At 32.6% G+C, this 22,413-nt stretch overlaps 1 protein-coding gene across 1 annotated transcript in view; it reads right to left on the bottom strand.

Annotated features, from left to right (window-relative positions):
- Window positions 1–22,413, bottom strand: part of Cad74A (cadherin 74A) — a 160,671-nt gene that overhangs the window by 42,298 nt on the left and 95,960 nt on the right. The window contains exons 10-17 of the mRNA XM_085819905.1: window positions 21,030–21,172; window positions 18,267–18,455; window positions 12,996–13,163; window positions 12,754–12,909; window positions 9,025–9,092; window positions 7,217–7,469; window positions 3,068–3,310; window positions 1,014–1,086 (exon numbers count right to left, since the gene is read on the bottom strand). Of these exons, the coding sequence (XP_085676031.1) occupies window positions 1,014–1,086; window positions 3,068–3,310; window positions 7,217–7,469; window positions 9,025–9,092; window positions 12,754–12,909; window positions 12,996–13,163; window positions 18,267–18,455; window positions 21,030–21,172 (1,293 nt within the window). The remainder of the gene's footprint in view (window positions 1–1,013; window positions 1,087–3,067; window positions 3,311–7,216; window positions 7,470–9,024; window positions 9,093–12,753; window positions 12,910–12,995; window positions 13,164–18,266; window positions 18,456–21,029; window positions 21,173–22,413) is intronic.

A 22,413-nucleotide genomic window follows, 5' to 3' on the forward strand; every position in this document is an offset into this window, starting at 1 on the left:
CTTTATATTTACACCTACAGTTTGGCTATTTCAAAGAACCAACATTAGCGTAAGATTCCTCTTAAGAATTTCCAGAAGCACGTTTCTAGAGTCTTGAAGTGTATACGAGCTAGTTTCCCTTAGAAAGTCCTCCACGAAGGCATCCCTCCCTTTAGGCAGATAGCCCTCGTGTGCTTTGCCATAATTGAATAACCCATAACCCTGATATGGTTCTCCTGTTGCACTTAAATTTTTGCAGCTAACCTTATTGCTTTTTCTGCAACTTTCTGTTTTTCGTTCGATACATCAAGAACTAGATAATCGCAACTCAATCTTTGCTTGAAACCTTTATTTCTCTCCCCCCTTTTTTGTCTTACATTTTACAATGAGCTGATATTCAACTGCAATAAAAACAATTGACTTCGACCGACGGAAAATAGTTATTCCTAATTCCTAATAATTAGGTTAATCTAAAAATTAAAAATGTATCGAAACAAATGACAGATGTCATGAAACATTAATTTTAATTGAAGACTTTGCAATTTTGAGCTGCAACATAACTTACAGCTGCATTTGTCAATAAATCCCGTTTAAATATTCACTATTGTTATGGTACAGAAAGAGTATATGCTATAGTAAGAAGTAAATAAGCAGATAAATACTAACCCTGTGTAATTTGACCAATACGCAGTTGTCAAAACTAGCAAAGCATGCTGCATGAAAATTTGAAAGTACTCACTAGCTAGGAAAACTGTTAGAGAGACAGTATTTTTTTAAATACATCTAAGAAAGAGACACATTCAAATAAAATGAGAAACAAGCAGATAAAAACTAACAGACTGGAGATGAAACTGACATGTGAGAAGTATTAGTTTGCTGCCCCGGAAGGGAAATAAACGAACAATTTTACAGATAAACGCAAAATTGCGAATGGAAAGAGAAATGCTTTTTTTACTGCACGTGGTCTAAGCATATAATCTTTACCAGAATTCTGATATCAATTTTTGAAGTAAAGAGAGCAGTTAAATACCTACCACCAACTGCATTTTCTTTTACATGAGCTCTGTAAGGCAGACCGATGAATTCCGGAGCACCATCATTTTCTTTCTAAATTTCAAATGAAAATTTTTAATTAAATTTAACAAAGATTTTTGAAGGACTTCATTTTCATCAGATCTATATAAGAATATAAATCGAAATAAACATTTAAATCTAGATATAAATCCAAAAATGTATTTAATATAGTAGTTAAAATCTATTCAAAGAACTTAGTTGCTACGCAAAGAACCTCTGCAGTGGCTCTGCATTAAAGACAGCATGTGGTAAGACACAATATTGAGCGATTCTAGCTTTTTGCTTGCATTGTAAGTGGAGATTTCTGTTTACAGCAAGTACACAAAACATTACTACTACCTCTTCAAATTATAAACTCTCGAAACTTGAATTCTGTCTCATTTTTACTTCATTGTAATCGCGATAAATTTCAGAAACCATTCCCGAATCCATTTTAAGAATTTTTTTTGCGAGGCAACTATACGTATAAGCACAGTAGAGGACACCTTTATCCAAAACGGGTTATAAAATGGAATCCAAATGGATTTTTTTCGTCACGTCTGTACGTACGTATGCATCTAGCATAACTCAAAAACGATTAGCCGTAGAACGTTTTAAATTTATATAGGAAACTGGTAAATTTATGTAACATCTAGTTGTGCAGCTCCCATTTTATTGCAATCAGCAGAATAAAAGCGTACAGCATATCACTGAAAGTGTACAGTAAAATCACCAGTATATACATACACACACACACACACACATATATATAATATATATATATATATATATATATATATGCTGTATGATCTTAAATTCATTTAGTGCGAAAACAAGTTACTACTACTTGCGCAATTGCTGCAAAGTAAGTTAATAAGAATTTATTTACTAAAAGATATTGATTAATTGATTATATTATCTCCTAAGTTTAATTATAGTAGGATTATCTTAAAAGAGTAAATCCATTATATATAACAATCCCTTCAAACCGGCCATTATTTTCGCAATCGTTGGTAGTAGACATATACTTGCTATTACAGAAGTGTTTTAAATGAAGAATTCCCACAGTTTTAAATGAACTGATCCCTACAGACAAGTTGAAAGTGTCATCATAAACTACATATTTCGCAATTAAATATTCCGGTCAATTTTTTGTCGTAGGGGAGTCAAGCTTCTTGTGTTTTTATTTTTTCATAACGAGTACAAAAATTTCCCAAATACAACTATAGGAAACGGGCGACCGCATTAAAAGTTAGATTTTATTATTTGTCCCAAAACAACTTCTTTTTTAAATTTGACATTACCAAAACATGAGTACTTTCATCATTTAAAACACTTCTGTGATTGGATGTATTTACGACATCCAATTACATATAACTGGATACGATTAGATACGATTGTCGTATCCAACTACTATGTAATTGGATACAATTAAAGGTTGCGAAAATAACAGCTGTGTAAGGGGGATGGGTTACAATAACTTCGACTCATAGAAGCGTGAATATATATATTATATATATTATTCATATATTTACGCTTCTATGAGTTGTATGCAGCTACTCGTTTATGAGTTAAGCAAAATGCGTAAATACGTACGTACAGACGTCACGAAAAAAAATCTATTATGAATCCATTTTACAACCCACTCTGGAAAAAAAAAAGAGTCCTTTATATTGACCGTACGTACAGATGTTATGGAAAAATAGTCAAAATGGATTTAGGAAAGATCAAAATGAATATTTTCATTGAAATAGACAACCGAGATGTTTCGTGATTACAATACTTTCTTTCTTCGCACAAGGATGTAAAAAAAGTTTGAACTGGTTTCAAACTGTAATTTTAGAATTATTAATTTTAAGTTGATTAAACTGTAATTTCATGCTTTTAGTTATTTTGATTGGTTCGTTATTTAATTATTGCAAGGCTATAGATAACTTTGCTTTGAATTTGTCTGTTATTTATGCTTAGCGATCTTCCACGCACACACTTTTATCTGGAACAGTTGAAATGAAAGTCTGGTTCCCATTTTTCTTACCTTCACCTTGAGAATTAATTTAGCAGTAGAAGACAAAGGTGGGGTTCCGGCATCGGTAGCCTGTATGACGATAGTTAGCAATCCATTTCCATTCGGTGTCTCAGAATGCTTTAGTGGCCTTCGAAGAATCACTTCTCCAGTGTCTGGTTCAATCATTATTGCATTCATGTCCAATAAATCATTAGATATAATACCGTATGTAATTTTCCCATCGCCTTGTGTAGGTCCGTCTGAATCTGTAGCCTAAGATTAAATTGAAAAATTAAAGGTAGAAAGAAAGTCTTAAGATATTAAGTATATCATAGACATTAAAAGGGTAACAACTACTGATATGCAAACAGTTTACTGTTTTTCGTGTACGAATGGTATTTACCGAATATTTCCTGATAAATACTGAATACTGAATAATACTGAACTTCCTGGTAAAGCATTAAAATATAATTTTCTAAAATATTTTTGTCAGAAAGAAGATGCATATGCAATTTAAATTCCAAATATTCATTTCGAAATAACGGTATATGTGATGCACTAAATTACTGCATAAAATTATTAATAAATTATGCACTAAATTACTACATAGCCCAAAACACTTGGAGAGTAAACATTCATACCCGTTTCACAGAAAGGGCGTATGAGATTAAGCATTTCAAATTCCTGCGTACTTAGATTAGTGCATTATTACAGTCATGATTTTCAATTAAATGCATCTTACTATATGGCATTGAAAAAAAAAAAAAAAAAAAAAAAAAAAAAACGCATTAACACTTAAAGATAGGAATACAGATTTTGGTGTCTAAAGAACAACATACCCGGACATCGGGCTCATATTCAAAATTTAATTTAGTAGATTTAGTCAAAGACTCAATCGATTTCGAAGGCAAACAGATGCAGGTCCCTCTTCATCAGGAACTAAGAAAGGAAATCAGCGGGAGCAGATTTCTTTATTCATGATGAAAAGGGACCTATACCTGTTTGCCCTCGAAATAGATTGAGTCCTTGAGTAAATTTACGTCAAACACATATTGTTGCTTTGCTTATTTTTTCTTCAACTTTGGAGTGTTTCTCTTCTGTTTTACTTCATTTCCTTTCTTTCTCAATAGGTGGCAGCACCAACATTCTTTAAATAAACTGCCAGAGAAATTCCTGTTTATTCGTCTCATAAATAACTTTGCAGCGAATTAATAAATAAACGTCAAGATTATAAACGTTCAAACTTCAAATGCCAGCTATACTTTTATATAAATGATATTGGATACAAAAATAATTGACAATCACCCAACGGCTATGAAATGCTCTGCTAATTTTTTAATAAATAATTTTATTTAGGTATAATTTAGTCCATATTTACATTAAGATGAGTTCTAACAGTACGGAACAAAAGCTTCATTAATATTTGTGTGTTTTTACAATAAATTTTATTAAGATTTTAACGAAAAGAATTGTTGTCTGGTACTTCAGCTGAAGCCTGAAAGATGCCGTAACTTAGTGATTCCAAATTGCATGCTGGTCGAATGCAAGTACGGAAAGCAGCTGACAGACCGCAAAAATTTTTTTAAAATACATAAATAAATAAAGAAAAGTACTAAGAAGTATTTTGTTGTTAACTAAATTTTAAAAAAATTCACATATTTGTCAAAACATAAATATGAAAATAACGCAAAGAAAAAAATTCAAATTTATACTTATTTCCTATATTATAAATCTAAAAGTTGGTATCAACAAAAATTTCTATAGGCCATAATTTGTCATTTAAACGCATTCACGGGTAACTATTAAAATTCACTGACATTTTTAAAATATTTATTTTCATATTTATTTTTTATTTTCATATTTATATTGTATTGAAGTAACCACCAAATAACTTATTTTTAACTAAAAAGAAATATGCGAAAACTTCACAAGGGGGGAAACTTGAGAGAAAATAATAATTTATTCTCTCTCTTTTGTTTATTACATTTTTCAAAAACTTATATAAATAATAATAATCTTTATATGTAAATAATTATAAACTTTTTGGTTTCTTACTACACCTTACAACACCTCATAACATTCCGGCTTCTGTAAAGTTCGTAATTTTAAAGGACAATTAGTAGAAAATATCTTCATCACAAACTATAGGTACTCATCGGCAATCTGATTCCTTTCATAGATTTATAAATATTCAACTATTAAAAAAACTGTTCCATATGAATGTCTTCCCAAAGCGATAACTGTAAAATTTCGTAGCTGTTAGGGTATTTATCTCTTAATAAGTACTAATAAAATTAATCAAATTTGTCTTCAAATCTTTGAATAAGATCTTTTTTGCAATGAAAATAATGTATGTAAAACTGGACTCCAAACCACCAAAATCGTAAAATGTTTCTTCAAATTCTTATCATAATAATTCTAAATATTTTACAGGAAATTTATTCTCGAGAGGCATAAAAATGCTTTGAGGTCGAATGTGGCGCTAGGGCCGTCAGTTTGACACCACTATCATAGTCTAACGTTTTCGTATTGTAAATGCGAATGAGTCCATTAAAAAATGAAGCTAAATTTTTTTCTTTGTGAGAATTATTTACTAGTGCATATATATGCTATAAAAGCTTTCTTATTTGTAAGTGCCAATTTTGAGAAATACAAAAGTTATACAAAATTGAACGGATTAGGTCGATGGATTTTATATTGTAATGCGAAAATTTAAATGTCAGTTACTGAAATTTCTTAACTTTTTCATTATCTTTGCCTGAAAATGCTCAGAAAATTTAAATTCGATTGCTGATATTATTGACATAATGCTATTTTTCAGATATTTGAGAAAAGAAATCTAATGCTGAAAGTTTTCTTATATTTTATTATGAATCTAATTAGGTATTACTTACTTATGTGTTAATGTAAGTTGTGGGAATTATTCTAATTTCCTTTAAGACTTATTTTTAATTTTGAAACCCTTTCCTTTATTTTCTTGTTTCCCACCTACAATTTCCTATCAGAATAAATTTTCGGTATCGTGTTTTATGTAAATGAAGTAGAACCAGCATTTAATGGGATGTTCAGTCACTTCCGGAGAAGAGCTTAGAAGTTCTCAGTAGAGCGTGCTCTCCCTTCGGACCACGTCGTTGCTTTAAGCCAATCTTGCTACGTTCGGCCCAGGGATAAATAGTCTCTTCTAAGTCCTGCGTTCGGCCGCAGTCTTCCGTGCCAGTTAATATTCCCCGGTGAGGTTTAATTTTAAGGGCCAACCCGGTTAGTTATTTCTGCACAGCTTTGGTTAAGTTAGTACGAATTAAGTCATTTTCTGTCTTAAGTTAAAGCCCAAGTGGAAACTTTCTTGTAAGCCCGAGAGTAGCCAACAATTATTATTCTTTGTGTGCAATAAAAGGGTATTTTAACCCTTCTTTGGCCTTTTTTTTTTTTTTTTTTTTTCTTTTCTATAGTTGTAAGAAGAACAAAGAATAGTCGCTATACTCTTCTCCAAGGTTCTTGTTGCCAATGGCATATTATTTAAGTAGAACAGTATAAAGTAATAGTCAAGTAGATGTCCACATATTCCATTTGCGTCCTGGCAAGTTTTAACTCAACAATATGGCAACACTTCATCAATATGCCCTCATTTCAATGACAAATAGTAGTTACTTTTCATTCTTAACCATATGGTGAAAACAAGTTCTATCTCTCAATAATCTGAATATTCTGAGCTAAACTGAGAACTGATGCTGTCTCTGTCTGAGAACTGATGCTGTTTCTCCTCCCCCCAGACGCCGAGAAATTTCCAGTAATTTGGATTTTTCAAAACTGCTGAAAGCATATATAGCTACAGCTGCATGGGATCAGGGATCGGACAAAATGGTCGCCCAATTTGGTGACTTTTGGAAATAACTTGCGACAAAAATTAGTCGCCAAAACCATCGCCAGCTTGGCGGTTCCATTTACCTCAAAGGACTTGCCCCTGCAACCTTATTTTTCCTGGCGAAGTTTCACTCTCTTGAGGCCTTTCATGTTACATTATGCATGAGGTACTACAATTTTACATATATTTTCACCAAAATTATTTACATATATGCAAAATTACTAACAGTACAATAATACAAAATGAAGGATTTCGTGATGTAGGATCACAAAGTATTATGTAATGAAAAACAGAAGTTACATAATGTTGTGCATTACCTTTATGAATAAGGGTGGCAGAATTTTGCTGGTGTTTTCGAGCACCTCGTGAGTATAGACATCTTTTGTGAACTGAGGAGCGTTGTCGTTGATGTCTGCGATTTCCATAAAGAGATTGACCGTAGTTACTCTCCCTCCCCCATCTGCAGCCTCATACGTCAAGGAGTAACTTTTCTGTGATTCGTAGTCTAAACACGAAGATTTATCGCAGTTGCTGACTATTATTTCTCCAGTGTTAGGAATAACTTGAAATCTGTAAAATAAAAGGTACGTATTTTTAACGTGTAACATATTTTAACACATAATAACATATTTTTAACAGTGTAACGTATTTTTAACACATAATAAAGTATTTTTAACAGTGTAACGGTATTTTTAACACATAATAACACCTTCATTGGCCCAAAAAGGTTATTAATTCGATACACGAGTTTGCGATTTCATTCAAGTCTGTTGCCATTCGTAAAACGTAATATATTAGTCTTTCATATTTATTCTATCTACTACTAATAAACGAACTAAACTATTTAAAAGCAGTAGATGCAGTTCTTAGAAATATTATTTGTTCACTTTTAAATTTTATTTAAATAAAAAAGCATTGAATTCATGTTAACTCAAAAAAATATTGGATACTTTTATAGGAGTACTTACATATTTTTTCACTTTTTGAATATACGGAAGATATGGAACGTTCCCATGTTAGTCTAAATACATATTCATTCTAATATCCTATCAAATATTTAGCTATTCCATCTAGCCTATCTCTGCTGATAATCTTTTCCCATGATAATCTTTCCCCATAAACAAACCTTATTAAACTTTAATGAACTCTTCTGGGCGATCGTTATAATTACTCTTTCTTTTTTTTTTTTTTTTAATAATTAGTTTTTGTAACTTTTTCCTGAAAAACGAGCTAAAAGTTTTTGCATTTCTCATAATCCTCTTTTCATGTGTATTTAAAAGAGAAATATTAACTGTTCCTTATAAAAAGATACCCTTTAAACCCCGGTCCATCTTATTTTAACAGAACTTGGTATTGTGGTGCCCGTGAAGAAAGCTTGGACGTAGGTCAAAGTCCTTTATTATGACCATTATGTTCAGAATATATGTCACTGTCCCAAAGTGATAAGAAAGCAATTCTTGTATTGGCGACAGCTCTTGTTTGTTAGAAAATAGTCGAAGGGAAAATGCAATACCAATACGTCCAAAGGGGCGTTTCTTTAACGTTTTGTGTGTTACCTTTATTTATTAAATATCATATTCTTCACACTTACCCATAAAACTCAATTCAACAGCAATATCGCAAAATAATTTTAGAATGAGCATATATTTAGAATTTCTGACACTGAGTGTCGCGCTCTGGAGATAAAAAGGTTTTTTTTTTTTTTTTTTTTTTTTTTTTTTTTTTTTTTTTTCGTGCAGTGTTGCCATTGCTCGCTTTTAAATCATTGAGTTTGTTAATCAAAAATTCTTTAATGTCTGACAAAATACGAAATCAGTAATAAAACAAATTCCAAATTCGGGCTTCCTGATACTCATATTTGGTGGAAAATAACGTTATTCAAAATTGGATGGCTCTAGGTACAGTTGTTTTATCACAGTGCGAGAAACATACATACATTTATGCAAATTCTTCATTATTTAATTTCTTTAAATATAATACAGGGCTCTAATATTTGGTGGCAACAGTTTGAAATGTGAATTAACGCAGAAAGTGAATCGACGCAAAATGCCAAAACAAAATTCTGGACAAATTGCCCCTTTGGGCTAAAAAATTAAATGAAAAATATTAATTTGTTTATTCTTACTTATCTGATCCAAAACCTTTGATAGCATAAGTCACTTTTCCAAAGTCGCCACTATCGGCATCGTGAGCCTGAAAAACATTAAAGCCTTTTAGATGGAATCCATAAAATTATTATTATTATTTTATTTTTGAGAATATAATAAATAAATGGCAACAATAAATCAGCATATTATAGCATCTTATTTAAAAATGGATATCTCTGGCGTGTTTGAAATGAAAGAACTTTTGAGAAAACATCTGAAATCTTGAATGAAAATAAACGCTGAAATAATTATGAAAGTTCTAAACTGCTATAATTATTTTTTATTTGTTACAAATGAAGGAAATTCTAAAAATAGATATTTCATGTATTTTCAGATGCATTTATAATCTTTTCAAAAGTCCATTTTCATTGTATACTTAAATTGATGCTTTTCATGCTGATTATCTTATATTAAAAAAGGCGAAGAAAAAGAAGTGTGTATGATATGGAAAGTATGGAAGTGTGTATGATTATGCAAAGTGAAGATTTTGATTAATTTCATGATTTATTTTGTTGGACAACGTTTGAGTTATGTTGTAAAATAAAACAATAAATTAATAGATCCACCTTCGTTTAAACTCTATTTAATGTTATTCATTTGTTTTTTAAGTTTGTTTAATATTATCGCCAAGTCTCAAAATGTACATACAATTTTAAAATTGGATTTAATCTCTACTTTCTTATTCAAGAGTCTCTACTACTATAGCTCTACTAATTCATGGGCCCACCAGCGGCCGAGCGGTAAAGTCGCTGAACACTGGTAGTTCGGTCCGAGGTTCGAATCCCGCGAACGGGCTGGCTGCATGGGCGTTTTCGTGGCTTTCTCCATGTGTAACGTGTATACGAGCCAGTTTCCCTTAGAAAGTCCTCCAAGAAGACATCCCTCACCTTAGGCAGATAGCCCTCGAAGCTTTGCCATAATCACGCACACTCAGATTAAGACTACTACTTCAGGAGTTCGCTTATTCGTATTATTAAGAGTATAGAGGGCTTAGTTGTATTTTTTAAATATCCATGAATTTAAATAGAACCATTTATGTATGAAACTTTATTTCTGTTTACTTTTTCCTTTCCACTTTCATTTGTACGTATTATTAGAAATTACATACATATCACACATAATTAGATTCTTTCATTATACACGGTAAAGTAAATCAAAAATGCTTCATTTATCCGTTTTCTTTCTTTCCCCCCATTTTACTTCCTTGTACGAAGCAAAAGAAGTATTGTAATCTCGAAATATTTCAGGTATCATATCTCAACCAAACTACCCATTTTGGATGCTCTCGAATCTATCTGGACATTTTTTACGTGATATCTGTACGTAAGGACAGAATATAAGACTCTTTTTTTTTTATTTCCCAACACGAATTACAAAATGGATTTAGAATGGATTCAGAAGGGAGTTTTTTCTTGATGAGTGTGCATATGTATGTATCTTACACAACTCAAAAACGATTAGTCGTAAAACGTTGAAATTTTGTATAGGGACTACTATAACATCTAGTTGTTCATCTGCAATTTTTATTGCAATCACTTGCACCAAACATATATACACTCATGTCCATAAATTAAGGATAATTCGGAGTCACGCGGAAATCGAACTCTAAAATAAATATATCACCTATAAAATCACTACACACATATTCAAAAATCATATGCAAATTTCAGGAAGTAACCAGATCACCCCGATGGTACGTCATAATGACGAGAGTGTAAGAGAGTGATATATAAGGAATACAGGCAAAGAAGTAAAATTGTTCGCAGGCGCTTTATAAGCATTTCAGTGCAATAACCGAATAGTTATGACGCAAAGGACGCATTTGGATGATTTTTTACGTGGTAGAATTATCGGCCGTCTGGAATGTGGGCGTACACAACTTGAAGTATCAGGCGAACTTGGAATTTCCCAGAGTGCCATCTCCAGGCTTTGGCAACGGTAATGTGAGTAGACGTTACAGCACAGGTCGCCCCAGAGTTACAACGCCGAATGAGGACCAGTATTTGGCAGTTACTGCCAAAAGAAACAGGCGGAGCACAGCCTCAGACCTGTCTCGTCAGCTCTCTTCAGCCACTGGTACGACAATTTCAAGGCAGACCGTGTCCAGACGCTTAGGGCAGATGGGTCTGTATGCTCGTAGACCTGTCAGATGCGTTCCATTTACTGCAACTCACTGTCGCCTGCGGTTAGACTTGAGTAGAGAGCATGCATTGTGGACACCGCAATAGTGGGCTCATGTGATGTTTTCCGACGATTCCAGGTTTAGCTTGCAGTCTGATTCTCGCCGGACTTTCATATGGAGAGCTCCAGGTACCCGTTACCACCAAGAAAACATCATTGAACGACACCGTTACGGTGGTTCAGGAGTGCTCGTTTGGGGTGGAATTATTCTGGGTTCCAGAACTGACCTACATGTTCAAATTGGAACCATGACAAGCCAAATCTATCGGGAAGTCATTCTGGAACAACATGTACGTTTGTTTCGGGGCGCCATGGGCTCACAATTTGTGTTTATGGATGACAACGCCCGTCCTCACCGTGCAAACATCGTAAGCGAATGCCTTCAATCGGAGGATATCACCCATATGGACTGGCCAGCATTCTCACCATACTTGAATCTAGTAGAGCACGTGTGGGACATGCTTGGCCGACAAGTTGCAACCCCTTAACCTTCTCCTACATGTCTACCGGAACCTCGGAGAGCATTGCTTTTTGAGTGGTGTAATATCCCCCAAAATCAGATCGATAATTTGATACTCAGCATGCCTAGGCGTTGTACGGACTGTATTGCATCGTCTGGGAGACATACAATGTATTAACAATCATACCAACCATGTAATATTGGTTTTTTGTAAATAGGTTTTTTTTTTTTTTTTTTTTTTTTTTTTTTTTGTAATTTGTTCCAGGGAGAAAAGATCGCTAATTTTTTTAATAATATCAAACATATAGCATCTATTTTTGCCCTTTACCTTTTGTTTAATAAATAAGCTTTACAAATAAGTCAAATTTGTTTTGCTTCTAACTTTTCCTTTGCCTGATTTTGCATTATCCTTAATTTATGGACATGAGTGTATATATAAATATATACCCACCTTCTTACCCGGCTCGGTGAGCTCTGTTTTTTATTGTTATATGTTGTAAAAATATGCATTTTTTGCTTTAAAAGTGATTTAATTAGATTGTTCTTATGATCCGGCTATAGTTTTTATGCCTTTAATTTACCTCCTTGTAACAGCTGTAGAATTATCAACAGTTTAAATGTGTAAGTGCAACTAAGCCTAACATAGCGCAATTTTGTTTACATTTGAAACTGTTAACAGTATAACGAATGAAGTCAGTTTGTGCACCAAAACTTTTGTCTTCTAGTCCTTTGGCCAAATTGCTTGTTTTTTCGCACAAACTCTAATTGTAATCGTAGTTTTTTTTTTTTTTTTTTAATATTTTTAACTGCCTTTGGAGTTTTAAGTTTTTCTTTATTATAAAATTTTTAATGAATTTTAAATTTTTTTTGAGTTTTTTTTTTTTTATGTTTTTGGTTTGCCAGGGAGTGAGAACTAAACTGATTAAATAAGAAATGCGTCTTTAATGAATTTCGAGGAAATAAGTTTGAATGAAGTACAGCAAAAAATGTGTTAAAATTTAATAGGCAGTACAACAGTTTCTTTCATAATATGTTTTCTTTTAAATATGCAGTATCAGTTACTTACTGTTAGTGTGAATATATTAGTGCCAGGAATAACATCTTCAGGTACTTGTAAAATATACTGGTCACTTTTAAATACAGGTGCATTATCGTTGGCATCCGTTAACATGACGGTCACAGTTGCGAAATCACTTTTGTAACCTTCTTGAACCGCTTTTGCCTAATAAAGTAACAACGGCAAAAGTTAAATTTTAGCTTCTTGTTTTACTTATATTAAACTTATCCGTAACTTTGCCAATATCTTACTTTAAAGATGAATATTCTTTTCTCTGGTATTTCGTAATCCAATGCGCTGGCATTGTTAATCCTTATGATCACAGGTGTCCTGCCAATAGCTTCAGATGGGAAAACGGCGAACATTCCATCGGAGTTCAACACGTCTTCTAACTCGAGATTAAATTTAGCGTTGTCACCCTGAGAATAAAATTATAGTATTATATAACTGAAAAAGAAATTATGTCATTAATACAAAAAATAATAAGGGAAGTTAGGATAAGGATGAGCACCAGTTTCTCACATAAGGTGTTGTACGAGACAGCTGAAGCCTTACACTGTGTTTCTGAGATTTTTGAAACAGGATTACTATCTAAAAAGTTTACTCTTGTATGACGTCATTGACTTTTAGGTTGTTGAAAAGCAGCTTCTTTCCTACTCCGTTTGTATCTCCCAGTTCTGTAAGTAAGTGACGTCAGCTTTGGAAAGAGCCAAATTTTGTTAGTGCACTGATCTTGCTTTGAACGAAAACTAAAAGAGACTTCAATGGAGATCGCTATAAATATTTATTTTCAAATTTATCTAACAACCGATAGTAATCTGATATATCTAGCGTTAAATTTTGCCACTTCATAATAACAATTCATGTCAGTTATTTTTTTAAAAAAAGTGTTCACAAATGCTCACTGACTGAAGTTCTTTTCTCAAACTTTGGATGCCAGCATATCTAACCAAGTTTAATCAAATACAGTGCCCAACTTTAAAAACTGACTTGGTCTGAGAGAATTTTTGAAATAACAGAGCCTACTTTTACTTAAATTTTCTGAAATATTAAAAATATTCGACTGAAAATTTATATATATATATATATAAACTTAAAGCTTCTAAAGTTAAAAGTAAATTGGATTCAAAGCAAGGCAATTCCTCAACAATATTAATAATTGCATCCTTGTAAAAGAGGTTCGACGCATAATCTATATAAACAATTTAAAATTTAAAAAAGGATCATAGTATACAAAATCGAAAACTAAAAATGCAAAAGGGAAAAAATATGTACAAGATAATAAAAATGTAAAAATTAATCTACTTTCGCTAAAACTCCAATTCAGAACTCATCAGGGAAAATGAATTAAAGCTTCATAAACGTCGATTAATATGCTTCGAAAACGTGTTTCGTTCTCCTGGTTCATTTGAAATCAAAAAACAAAAAATCCATTACATTAATTACAAAAAATTCATATAAAACCGAAAAAAGCAAAAAATTGAATCCAGGATTTTCTCTACACGCCTTCAAAACACTTGGGAAAGTTTTTTTTTTTTTTCCTTTCTTATTAGGTTTCATTATGTATAAAACTTTTAACTGTATTTACCAAATTACTTGAAGGGAATGTTCCCTAATTGGTGAATTTTGACTGCTTTGAAGCATTTCTTTGGAATTCTTCTAATTCCGGCAACCTTTTTCAGCGATTTTATGCTCACTTTAATTTCTTCAGGCCAGTGCAATGGACGCAGGTATGTTTAGCTTTTTCTTCTATTTTTCTTTGCCTTTGGTCTTATGAGGAGCCATTTCGAGACGTTATTTTTATTTTAATCTTCTTTTTAACAAAGTTTTTATTCTTCGAGTTTAGAGGGATTTCCTTAAAATTGTGTATTTTTTTCACTAATAGCTTTTAAGCTATTTATTTTAAATTGTACATTCGCCAACCTAGGCTACACTGCATAGATTTTTCTTGCATCAATAGCAAATTTTAAATAATATTTAAATTGCTGGCGCGTCGGGAAAAGAAGCTAAACTATTGAGACTGAACTATATTAAGATAATTTAATTTGATAATTTTATTAATGAACTTCCGCTTTCTGTCTCAACTGTTTTCGTTTGACGAAACGCTCTCCTGGTATTAGCTGAGATTCGAGTTTTTTCACTATTTTCCTTTGTTACGTCCGTGTTAAACCTTGAGTTGGGCTAATTTACCATTTATTGCAATTCTTTGTATATATTTCTTTGTGATGTTTTTGATTGTTTGTGTGCATCATTTATAATTTTTTATTTCAAAAATTTTTAGTATTGTCTAATCCCTTTTAAAAAAAAATTATATCATATCGTAGTTATGACTGTAGGTTTTTACGCGAAAACTTTTACTGCTTTAGTATTATATTATTATTTATACTTGGTGTAACTTTTTTACTCGGAAACTGCAGTATCAAATGTACTTTTAAGCGTTAGCTATTTCTGAACTTTCCTCTTCTGTGCAAATATATATATATATATATATATATATATATATATTGTTGCGGTATTTTTTTTCTGACACCAGTTGTTGCGTTATTTTCTTCCTTCACGTTCGTACGGGGTTTGTAAATTTGGAGTGAATAACGACGATACTTGATGACGTATCGAAATGCACTTTATTTAGCCAATATTAATCAGGACAGCTTGAAAACACTTTTTACATTCGTCGAAGATCTACTATAAACACGCTGGAACAATCAGCGACACAGCCTTCACACTGTCAGGCAATAACGGTGGAAACAGCTTGCTGCAAAGCACTAAAGTGCAGCGCCCGACTCTGCTTGGTTGTCCTCGAAACTCACGTACTCTCGAGACTCTCCACGCTACAACTCGCGATGCGCTCGACGATACACGAGCACAGCTCCCGACTCTTCAGCTCAGTCATTCCCGGAGCTCAACACGCTCTCTCGACGATGCACTAACCGCGATACACTAAGAAACTCCTTCGGTGCACTCGACGACTCATTCGGCACTCGCTGCCCCGGCTGTGAACTCTATCGACTCCGCACGGACTGATTCGCTAGACGAAACACACACTTGATACTCCAGACGAGGCACTCTGACTCGCCCTCGCGATGAAGCACACTGACTGCGGACCGGCAGGGTTTATATAGCTTGTGTTCCAGGACATTCTGGGCTAAACCGGTAAGAATTCGTTCCAGAAGGTTCTCCAACCGTTCATGGTTCATCGCCAATTTTGTCGCCAAATGGGCGACTTCTCGCCAAACGTGACAACCCTGCCTTTCCTTGCCATTTTATGGCAACCATAAAACTGCTATGCAGGGAAGCCATCTTACCGCGCCTGTACATTTCGTAACAATATACAGTGGTGGCCAAAATTGTGGACACTTTTGGAAATTTTTATGTTTTTGAACTTTGTATGCTTATAGAAAACGTTACGTTTCACAAAATGCAAACTTTTATATATCATTTTAAAGAGAATTTATTACTGAATTCAATAGAAAACACAAAATTCAATTATTTGCAATACAAAAAAAGTTAAACGATAACAGTTAGCGATATACATTAGATAGTGATGATTGCAGTGAGTTATCAGTACTTAGTAGGGTACCCTTTATTTTTGATTACAGCTTCACATCGACGTTTCATTGAGCTGACAAGAGTTTTAAGCTCTTTTTTAGTTATTACATGATGCCAGAAAACAATTATAGCCTCAATTAGTTCCCTTTTATTTGATGGGCGCCTCATTCGGACAAGAGCTTTCAAACGGTGCCAAAAATTTTCGATAGAATTGAGGTCAGGACTGTTTCCTAACCATGAGAAGAATTTAATGCTCTTTGTACGAAACCACTCTTTCGATATTTTGGCCGTGTGGCAAGGAGCAGAATCCTGCTAAAAAATAAACGAAGCATTGTTGGGAAAGAGATCTCTGATGGAAGGTAGAAGTTTTGGTTCTAGAATAGTGTCAATGTATTTTCTGGCATTCAGTTTCCCATCGATGACATGAAGGCGACCAATACCATCTGCTGACATGCATGACCAAATCATAACACTAACTGGATTCTTCACAGTTGCTTGAACGCAGTCAGGATGTAGCTCTTCTCCTATTCTACGTCTTACATATTTTCGGCCATCACTACCGAATAACGATATCTTAATTTCATCACTCCATATAACTTGTGACCACTGATCATCTGTCCAATTAATGTGTTCCTTTGCTCACTGTAGTCTTTTTTTTTTTTTTTTTTTTTTTCGTTGCTTAAAATTAAGATAAGGCTTTTTTCGTGGAATTCTACCTCTCAGTCCAACATCTGTTAATCTTCTCTTGATTGTTCTTAAACTGACAGAAACACCAGCATCATTCAGATTACTTCTGATGACATTTTCTATCTTGGAGACATAGTCTTTTTATTCTTCTGTCATCAATAGATGTGGTGCACCTTTTTCGGCCTTTTCCTTCTTTGTTTTTTATTGAATTTGTCTCCTGATATCGTAAACAAAACTTTCGGACTCCAGATGTAGTCACTGAACCACCCACCTGTCTTGCAATTTCAGCATAGGAAAGACCACTTTCTCGTAACACAATAATATTACATCTCTTTCAAGGTGTCCAATCTACTCTTTTATTTGATGTCATTGCTTCTTGACTAAATATTAAAAATTTTTACAAAAATTCCTACTTATAATTGCAGTGTATAAGAAACAGGTCCCCCTTCTACAGAACAAAGCAAAATAATGAATTGTTTCAAGTGTAAACGTGATGTCAGCTTCTACTGGCAGTTACTAACATTTGATTGGTTCTCAGAACAAAAACAGTGATTGGCCAGGAAAGCTAAACATTACAAACCACTTCATAACGGTGTTTTTTATTTATATTAAAGTACATATAACTTTTTTTGTATTGCAAATAATTGAATTTTGTGTTTTGTATTGAATTCAGTAATAAATTCTCTTTAAAATAATATATACAAGTTTGCATTTTGCGAAACGTAACATTTTCTATAAGCATACAAAGTTCAAAAACATAAAAATTTACAAAGTGTTCACAATTTTGGCCACCACTGTATATACTCACCCCACTTACTGGGTTTAAAAAGCCTTAATCCGGCCTTTATTTTCGCAATCGTCCATCGTAATCATATGCTTCCAATTACAAAAGTATTTTATAGGATGAAAATTTGGCAATGTCAAATTTAAAAAGAAATTTATTTTCGACAAATAACAAAATCTAACTTTTAATGCGCTCTCTTGTTTCCTGTACTTATATCTAGAAAAGTTTTACACTAGCTATGAAAATACATAATTGCATGAAATTTAATTCCCGTACGTACAAAAATTGACAGGGATATTTAATTTAACCATTCGCAGTTTTTGATATTATTTTCAACATGCCTTGAGGGATCAATTATTCTTAGAATAAAGAAATTAATTAAAATGCAGCAAAAAATGTGTGTAATAGGCTGTACAAGGAAGTCATGCGATTTCCACACCAGATATTTTCATTTAAAATGCTTACTAGTATTACGAATATCAAAACTTAATAGAATATTTACCACATCAGTATCAGTCACTACAATATTGAGGCCAGGCAAAGGCGTGTGGGGCCCAATATCTTCAGAGATCGTAACGTTGAATTCCTTTTCATTGAAAATCGGTGGCTGGTCATTGACATCCCCAACTACGATAGTGACATTAGCAGTAGTAGACTCTCCCACTGGCAAGCCATTCACCACTTCAATTGCCTGAAATGAAAACGAAAGTTGTGATTTGGAGGTCATTATTAATTTATTGATTAAAGTACTAAAAGTTATCAAAATAATGGTGCTTGCAACTGTATTAAGTTGTTGCGAAAAGAGAAAAATTAACTTTATTAGGTGCTGAATTTTGAATGTTAATGGGACTTGGACCCCTCTGAATGATTTTTTTTTTTTTTTTTTTTTTTTTTTTTTTTTAATTTAAGAACTTTCATCTTCTTTTTCATAGCTATTATTAAATGGGTTGGGGGGAAAAAAATGCCGGTAATTTCTTTTTAAATTTAAATTTGTTGAAGAAAAATTTAACTCAATTAAATTATATTCCTTGTTCTACAGTGTTCAATGTTTCTACACCAGTTTTTTTAATTTTTTTCATTAGAATGTTATTCATAATTTTAAGGATCGGTTTTGCAATTAATGAATTAGTTTTTCAGAAAATAAAAGTAAAAACCATATTGTTTCGAATTTTGTATATATACAAATAATTCTAGTGAAATTATACGTAAACTGTAGTATATTTTGCATAATGTAGCAGAAAAGGTTCGAGAAAGCTAAGCTTCGCCGTTACAGGGAAATATATTAAGAAATAATGATATTAAGAAAAATAACGTTACAGGGGAAAGTCCATTTAACATCGAGTAAATGGTTGCTCCAAACTGGCGATGGTTAGAGGCGACTAGTTTTTAGTCGCTAAATTTGGCGAGAAATCGCCAAAAGATGCCAAACTTACCGATCATTTGGAGACATATTTGGCCGATCCCTGTATAACTGTAAAGGTCCGATCCGTATGTAATTAACTGTAGTCCAACAATTACGGGAAAATGTAGGTACTGAAATTTCTATAAAAACAGATTTTTTACAACGATCATCAATTTTACCATGAAAAATAAAACTAAAATTTATGACTTTGCTCAGACTCTCTAAACATATTTAAATATTTTATCTCCATAACTTCCTCTTCCTCCAGAATGTGTGAACGGAGCTTTAAATTTTTAAAATTCTTATTAATGCTTATTTTAAATTAGAAACTATTGAATATTGGCTTCTGTCATCAGGATAAGTAAATGGATGAATTACACAACAATTAAGACTAAATAAAGTAAATAATAAATCATGCTTTTTTAATTGTTTAATCAAGAGCAAATCTTTATTTATTCACTATTGTTGGATAAGTAAATCTTTTCAATTGTTTAAACAAGCAAATCCTTATTTGTTGGCTGTTGTTAGATTACTGTAATAAATAAAGCTTTTCAATTTCTTAATCAAGCAAATCGTTATTTGTTTACTACTGTTGGATTACTGTAACAGTAGCTTAACTCCTGTACAGCCTTTCTTATCTTATCTTATCACAACATCTTATCTCGTTCATTTGCACTTTGGCAGCTGAGGATGATGGTTCGGTCAAACCATCCAAACTAGACCTGCAAAATTTACAAATATAACGTTGATTTTTGTTGTTTGCCTACTAAATTAAATCGTTATTTGTTGGTTATTGATGGATTACTGCAATAAATAAAGCTTTTTAATTGGTTAATCAAGCAAATCGTTATTTGTTGACTATTTCTGGATTCCTGTAATAAATAAAGTTTTTTAAATGTTTAATTAAGCAAATCGTACTTTATTGACTGTTGTTGGTTTACTAAGTACTAATCGTAGTTTAACTAACTTAGAAATAAGTCTCAGTTACTTTTTTTTTTTTTTTTTTTTTTTTTTTTTTTTACTCTGTAATCACAATTTTGTGAGAGTAGTGACAAAATGTACTTTAAAGATAATTTCTTCTCTTTTAATTCATTTTCCACCCTTAAACCGTATTTCTTTATGAATAAGCGAAATTTTAATTATTTACAAGCTAGAAATGTATTTTTTTAGATTGTTTTCAGTAACTATTTATCATAAAAGAGAAAAAAGGAAATAAGTAATTCATAAGTAATTCTGCTACCATAAAATAGCTGTCGACTAGCTGGATTTGTTTCTAATTCTTAAAATATATATATACTATTCCAAATATTTCCATTTTCAAAATGTATTGGAATAGAAAATCAGTGAATATTTCAAACATATTTTAATTCGCAAAACAAGAAATGTTACCCCGTTTTCTAAACTAAACAAAATCTAGACATTAGATGCAATGATCTACTACAGGCATTTTATGCAATAAAAACATTGTATTTACGTAAGCTGCATTACTGATATGCATTATATATTACATCAATTACACAGAAAACATAAAAAAAATAAGAAATAATTCTACAATAAAACGTTTAATAAAGCATTTTCAGCAAAAGCAAGATGGGCAAATTGTTCTCTTTTGACTTGGGTTTATTTAATTGGCATAAAAATCGAAATAAAGAGCTTTTACACATTATTTATTTATTCCATGAACAGCAAACATCTAATCGATATCAAACTAATTACAGAAGACAAGGAAATAATTATTCTGGTAGGCCTAAGGAACATTTGTGTGGTATAAAATAACCAAACTGCCATACGAAACGGTATAAGGAATGATAAAATATTTCCCAAGGTAATAAACCGTGAAATTATTATTAAAAAATTACTCACCTTTATCTGAAACACGTAAAGTCCACCGTTATCCAAAATTCCGATATCTTCGCGATTAATCGGATTATTTGTTTCTAATATAGCAGTAACAATTTTGCGATTGTCAGTAGAAGTGGGTCCTAATTGAAAATATTCTTTCTCATCTAGAATACAAAATAAAGAAAATTATTTTAAGCCCAACAGAGAAAAAAATTTATTAGTTACCTTTAACTGGAAACAAAGAAATCATTAAAAATAGGTATATTAAATTATGTAAAATAAAGTATAAAATAAATGTCTAACGAACATTTAACACAATTATTATCCAAACATAACAAGTTAATCTCTTTTCAGGTAGGAATGTTTTCAAAAGTTGCTAAAAAAGTTCTAAATATTGTTTCGTAATAATTCGATATTCTTAAAATGCTTACTAACTTCAATGTATCGTGATGATTTTATGTAAATAATTACAAGTGTTTACGGATTTATATTCATTTTAAATAACCAATTTTATTTAATTTCACATTCTTCCCTATAAGACTTCTTCCCCTAATTGTCAGTGGCAGAATATTTAAATTTGGTTAGCGCGTGTGAAGGAATGCAAATTCTACCTTGTGGAGAAAGAGTTTAAAAACCGAGTTTTAGAAAGAAGTTAGAGAGAGTTAGGCTATTGCCGTCACCTCAGTTGCGTGAGCTTCTGCTCCCGAAGTTATTGCTGGTTTACGTGGCATAACAACATTTTCTTTGCAGCCACTAGTTTCGACGGGGGTTTAAGAAACAGGAATATCTGAGCCCTGTAGCTTAGTTCTACTACTTATGAATATCTTCGAATTTTTAGTTTAGTTCTGTTATTTCAGTTTTTGTTATTTGATTTATCGCCCAAGCGAGGCGTAGAGTGTTAGCGTCGAGTCGACGCAGTGTGAGTTTTAAAGACTATCAATAAAGGGTACTTTTAAACCTTCTCCTGTGTAGTTCCATACTACACGTACAGTGTCACTTAGAAGATAAAGCAAGTGGATCCCACAAGTGTGATATACAGGTTATTTCATATTGAATAGGACAAAAAGAAAGAATACCCGTATACGCTGTAATTACTCTGATAAATAAAATCTACAGTGAAACTACAATTATCTAAGTTTCTATACATATTCTATGTGTGCCACACGATAGAATATCCTCTGTTAATGATTCAGTTCTCCGATTCTTCAGTTGCTGCAAGCCCTGGGGAAATGGAGCAACGAACACTTTGTATTCAACAAAATCACAGGCGGTTAGATCTGGGGATCTCGGTGGCCAACAAAGCAATGGAATATTGTTTGACCCAGTACGGCCAATCCAGCGACGGGGTAGATTACCGTTCAGGTACCGTACGTTTTCATGCCGATGTACTGCAATAACGTCTTGC

This window comes from Stegodyphus dumicola, chromosome 7 (assembly GCF_044657685.1).
Source record: "Stegodyphus dumicola isolate Sdum_Otavi_A_Nest chromosome 7, ASM4465768v1".
NCBI lineage: Eukaryota > Metazoa > Arthropoda > Arachnida > Araneae > Eresidae > Stegodyphus > Stegodyphus dumicola.